The sequence below is a fragment of the Oculina patagonica genome, chromosome 4 (genome assembly GCF_052425735.1).
Source record: "Oculina patagonica isolate OP01 chromosome 4, crgOcupat, whole genome shotgun sequence".
In the NCBI taxonomy this organism is placed as follows: Eukaryota; Metazoa; Cnidaria; class Anthozoa; order Scleractinia; family Oculinidae; genus Oculina; species Oculina patagonica.
This window is the reverse complement of record NC_135761.1, coordinates 31,977,430-31,982,389: the sequence shown is the minus strand read 5'-3', so window position 1 is coordinate 31,982,389 and position 4,960 is coordinate 31,977,430. Positions and strand designations below refer to the sequence as shown.

The window sequence follows — 4,960 nt, the reverse complement described above, 5'->3', positions numbered from 1 at the left end:
ACGGCAAACAATCACTCTAGTTTCACTTTACCTACATTCATACATACTTTATTTGAAAACAAAGGTCTATAAAGATGGCAGCCTAGGGCTGATGTAGACCTTACTTAATTACAGATAAAAAATAGAAAATAACTTATACAGTTCTTTATGTTTTTTTAAAATTTCATGACATTACTGAAATATACACAACATGATTATTTAAAAATTACTTAGAATACAAATACACATGCATAATAAAGTTTAAAATATAATATAGTTTAAAAATACACAAAATCTTCTAAGTTTTTAATTTTGTTAGTACATGTTCCTTTAATAAAACTTACATTGTCCATCCCATTACATTTCTTTATGGCACCTTTAAATTGATATTTTCATTTAGACTGTTCCAGACTACTGGCCCTCTAAAAACTAAAGACTGATTCTCCTTTATTCTCTCTTATCCATTCTGGTTATTTCGCGTCTCTCGATCACAATACATGTACAATACATTACACAATAGTTCAATGTCCGAATAGTTCATATTTCATTGTCACGTAAAGTTCATGTTTCAATGTAACTCTTTCATCCCCGACAGTTGTACACCCCCTTCACAAGTGCTTCGTTAGGAGCCTCTTCCTCAAGAAATCGTTTTGTGACCTCATACTAATACACTCATGGTTTTAAGCCGACAGGAATATTGGCTTGCTGCAGTGGCCCAATTTCTCGAATGATTTGGGCCACCATTAAATAATCTAACTAGTGATTTTTCTTGCATTTCAAAACAGTGAAGCAAGGTTATTACAGTGATGTCAATATTTCAAACCATTACATTATTCTCTTCTTTTTATCCACCGGAGATGACGTCTCACTATCTCTGCTTTCTATGCTTGAGTTGCTGGTTACTCTCTCCTTCCTTTAGCACTGGGTTGACATGTCAGGCTCTTGTCACACAAGGTATGTTGACCTGTCTTGCTGATAGCACAGTTGTGATTCTCCCTTTAACGCCATTATTGAATGGTCATTGTATTCTTTAAAAGTATATGTGGAATAACTCTGGGGAGATAAGTTACCGCTTAAAGGGCATGTAAACCCAATTTTTTTTCTCTCTCAGAGTTGTCAAGTACATGTACCACTAATGTTAAATGTGTAATTCTTTTTCTATCATTGAAGACTGTTTTCATATGAAAAATGAACGACAGATAAACAGCTAAGCGATTTAACGGCAAACAATCACTCTGGTTTCACTTTGATTCTCCATATTGCTGCATATGTAAATTAAATTTAAACTTAGAAACATTTTCTGGATGGTAAATAACGAGCGAAAAATAAATAAATAAGCGAAAAAAGCCAAAGCTTACCTCTTGTGTGATCTTTCGGAAGCAGAAAAGGAAAGATACACCGTACATATAAAGCCTCTGCAGCCTCATAAAGAATACTAAGTGGTCGATATGAAGATGTTAAACTCTTATGGCTACAATTAGCAAGTTTGAAGATGGTTCTACGGAACCATTTAGGCTTACAGCCTGAGATAATGTTCAGTTCAGTTCCAGTTTATTCAGGGACAAACATCTCATCGATGTATAACATGTCAGGCCTGCTTTTGCTGAAGGAAGCCCTTTTTCCATCCTTTTTTGCGTCCTTGAGCTTCTTAAGTTGTCGTTTCCGAGATGTTTGGATTTCTTCAGGGTAATCATTGAACATGGAGAAATCGTTATCACGCAGGTGCTTTCCCAGCGAAAGAATTCGTTCTTTGTCCGGGTATTTGAGAAAACGCGCGATGATGGCTCTCGGACCTTTATTTCTCGGCTTGCCCAGGCGATGAACTCGCTGGAAATCGATGTTAGCTGTATCGGTGACATATAATTCGTTCGCCATGAAATCTTGTAACACTTGGAGGGTGTCTTCGGTAGCGTCTTGAACTTCTGGCACACCCGTGATAATTAGATTTTCTCTTCTCGAGTACGCCTCCAAATACAGCAGCTCTTTGCTGAGTTGGTGAACTTTTGACTCTTGCTTCTTGAAATCTTCTAAGGTTTTGGCGTTAAATAAGCTCTTGTTTTGTTCGAATTGCTGATTAATGAATTCCGCGCTTGCTTTCACCTCTCCGAGTGATTTATCATGGCTGCGGCATTTAACTTCTAATGTTCCGACTTTAAGGTCCAATTCATTTACGCGAGACTCTAGCTTTTCAAGCTTCGCCAAAGATTTCGTTAAAAGGGTCTCAAGCGTGTCCAGTTTACCCAGCCTTTCCAAAATGTGCTGTATATTCTCACTGACCGACATGTTTAGAGCTTCGCCTACTAGTCCAGTCAATATATTGATAAGACCCATCACAAATTGCAACAGAATTTATTTCTTCACTATCCATCTCAGAAAAGTGTCCCGATCAACATATCAAAAGTCTAGAAAAATCTACGAAGGGGAAGTGACTTAATTTTTTACTTATACATCATACCGCTATTGGTACAGCATGAGAACAAGGCTACATACAATAACCTACTCTTAGATGTATTTCTTTTATCGCAAATTTACTAATGTCATTCAAACAAGAAAGATAATGATCCAGACATCCTCACAAGTTCTAATTCAACTGGGTAGGACAAATGAATCACGAATTATAATCCTTTTGCCTAGTACTTTTCTAATTTTACAAATAAGCCTTTAAAAATCAGCATGACAACAAGACTAAATACAAAACAACTTTCCTCATTTACTTTTCATTGATGGAAACATCACCGGCTTAATTGAAATAAAGTAAAGCTATAATCTAGACACCTTAGCAGACAGTGTCAATTGGGAAGGATGCATGAATCAAACATCATCATCATCGTCATCAACTTCACTTTCACAGTCATCCGGCTGGACAGAGTTGGTGCAACCTGAGCCTCTACACTGACCACAAGCAGCTGAACACTCTAGGTTGTGTTTTCTGCAGGTACATCTAAGGCTGCTGCAGTCTGTGGAGCAGTTGCATCTCACAATTTGAAGGAGGGCTTGAGGTGCTGGAGGTAAGTGTGTCATGATAGGAAGAAGTAATCTTTCACTGACCTTCCATCCCCATTCTTCTGCTGACATGGTTTCTCCAACCCCCTTCCACTGTTGGACTTGAATGTACACACGTAGGCTGTGATATCTCGCTGCTGCTGATGTAGGAGGTAAGCTCTGTGGCTGAACTTGCGAAGTGTTGGTGGCTACCTTTTCGCAGTACCGTCGGTATCGAAGAGAATCCAGTCCTTCGTCAGACTTGCCATTGTAAACACAAACCAGTGCCTTTTCACCCGCTGCGACAACATCCTTCTTGGAGGCAGATGTGTTGTTGAACACTTGTGCTTGATCTCGAAAATGCTGGCTGGCGAAGAACTTCTTCAGTGAGACGCCCTTACCAATACCATAGAGGCGAGAAGTGGTATCAGATCCAAGGATTGCATGGATGAACAACATGTTGCTGCATACCTCTTCACCAAGCGTCTCCTTCACCACTTTCATGTTCCAGACCCGCCGTTTTATCGAATTGGCCTTTGGCTCCGGCTGAAAGAATAACTCAAATGCATCCAATTCCGTGTGATAGCACAATAGGATAAGAAGATCGGTGTCATCCCCGACAAGCACGGTGTTTATCCTTCTTGCGCTTTCCACAGATGTCTGTACTATGAGGAGATCAGCATCTGCTTGGGAGTGATGTGTTTGGCAATTTCTCTTCTGCAGATAGCTGCTCAGCATATTGATGAAGGATTGCTTGTTGCTTGAATTTGACAGGAACTGATCTTTCTTCATGGTAACTTTCATATCATCAGAAAATGTGACGGTTGTCCCTGTTTTCCCTCCTGCTCGCCTCTGCTGTGTCATATCCTTTGTGGAACTGCTAGTGTAACCATCAAAGACAACAATTGCCGCACCATACTTCCAAATCACGTAGTTGCAGTACAAATCACAGATGTCCCTATATGTAGGGAATCCGCGTGGCCACGGGATGCGATGAAGAAGCGCACCACCATCCAACACATATTGGACTTCACCGGTTGGCCCAGCAGGATCGGAAGGAAGCTTGGCCCAGATAGCATCTGCTAGTACTGGCTTTTGTGGCTGAAGCAGCATGAACGAGGAATCAAACAGAGCTGTTGGATAGCTGCATAGCTCATGCTGGAACATGGCTTCCATGTCATCCAGTGATTTACTGGCAATTATTAGACGCTGAAACAACAGCTGCGGATCCACCTGGATCTTCTCTCCATCAATTTTAACAGATGACTTTGTGCTAAGTGTGATGACCTGATTACTTCTTTTAAACTTGAATTCCACAGCTGATTTTCCTGTCATGGATTCTAAGATGGTCTGTCCAATCTCCTTAGCATTTTCCACATTCACGGAACTGTCAGCATGGACGCCATTCATGATGTTCATCAGATCTTGATGAGGTGTGAAAGGGTTTCTTTCTGCTAGAGAAAAGAGCAAACTCTGGGTGTCCTTCATGTCGCGGGCTTGCCTAGACTTGGTCATATCCTTGTTCTGTTCTCCTGTGCTGTAACTTACACCTGTGAGGTCCAACATGACACGATTCATCTCAGCACAGGCAGGCATGGAGAGCAACCAAGTTAGTCGCTGTCTTTCCGTCATCCCACGTCCTCTTGTAAGACCACCACTTGTCTTAACGCTTCTCATTAGCACTTGCTCAATCACAAGATCTGTCGAGAGTCCTGCCCACATGCGGTTGCTTCTTCTAACTACATGGAACCCAGCTTCAAATTTCCTGTATACATCTGGATGTTCACTCTCAAGGCTGTTCATTGATTGCAAGTACAATCTGGCACTTTTAGCATACAGATTGTGCCCTGAGGCAGCCAGATAGGGAAGCATCTCTGACAAAGCTTGTAGATGGAGTCTCCAATTACCGGTTCGCTCAGCCTTTATGAACATGCGAAGGATGTCTACCATATCCATATACTGCAGCCAGAGCGATGCTGTGCGGTCGTCCTTCATGAAA

General features: G+C 41.0%; 1 protein-coding gene across 1 annotated transcript; it reads right to left on the bottom strand.

Moving 5' to 3' along the window:
* Positions 1-2,476: 2,476 nt before the first annotated feature.
* Positions 2,477-4,960, bottom strand: LOC144650156 (uncharacterized). Its single transcript, XM_078509812.1, has one exon. The coding sequence runs from the start codon at positions 4,954-4,956 to the stop codon at positions 2,791-2,793; it is 2,166 nt and encodes a 721-aa protein (XP_078365938.1). The 5' UTR covers positions 4,957-4,960; the 3' UTR covers positions 2,477-2,790.

Excerpts from the sequence above, each read along its gene's own strand:
- LOC144650156 (XM_078509812.1), bottom strand. The coding sequence starts at position 4,956 with ATGAAGGACGACCGCACAGCATCGCTCTGGCTGCAGTATATGGATATG.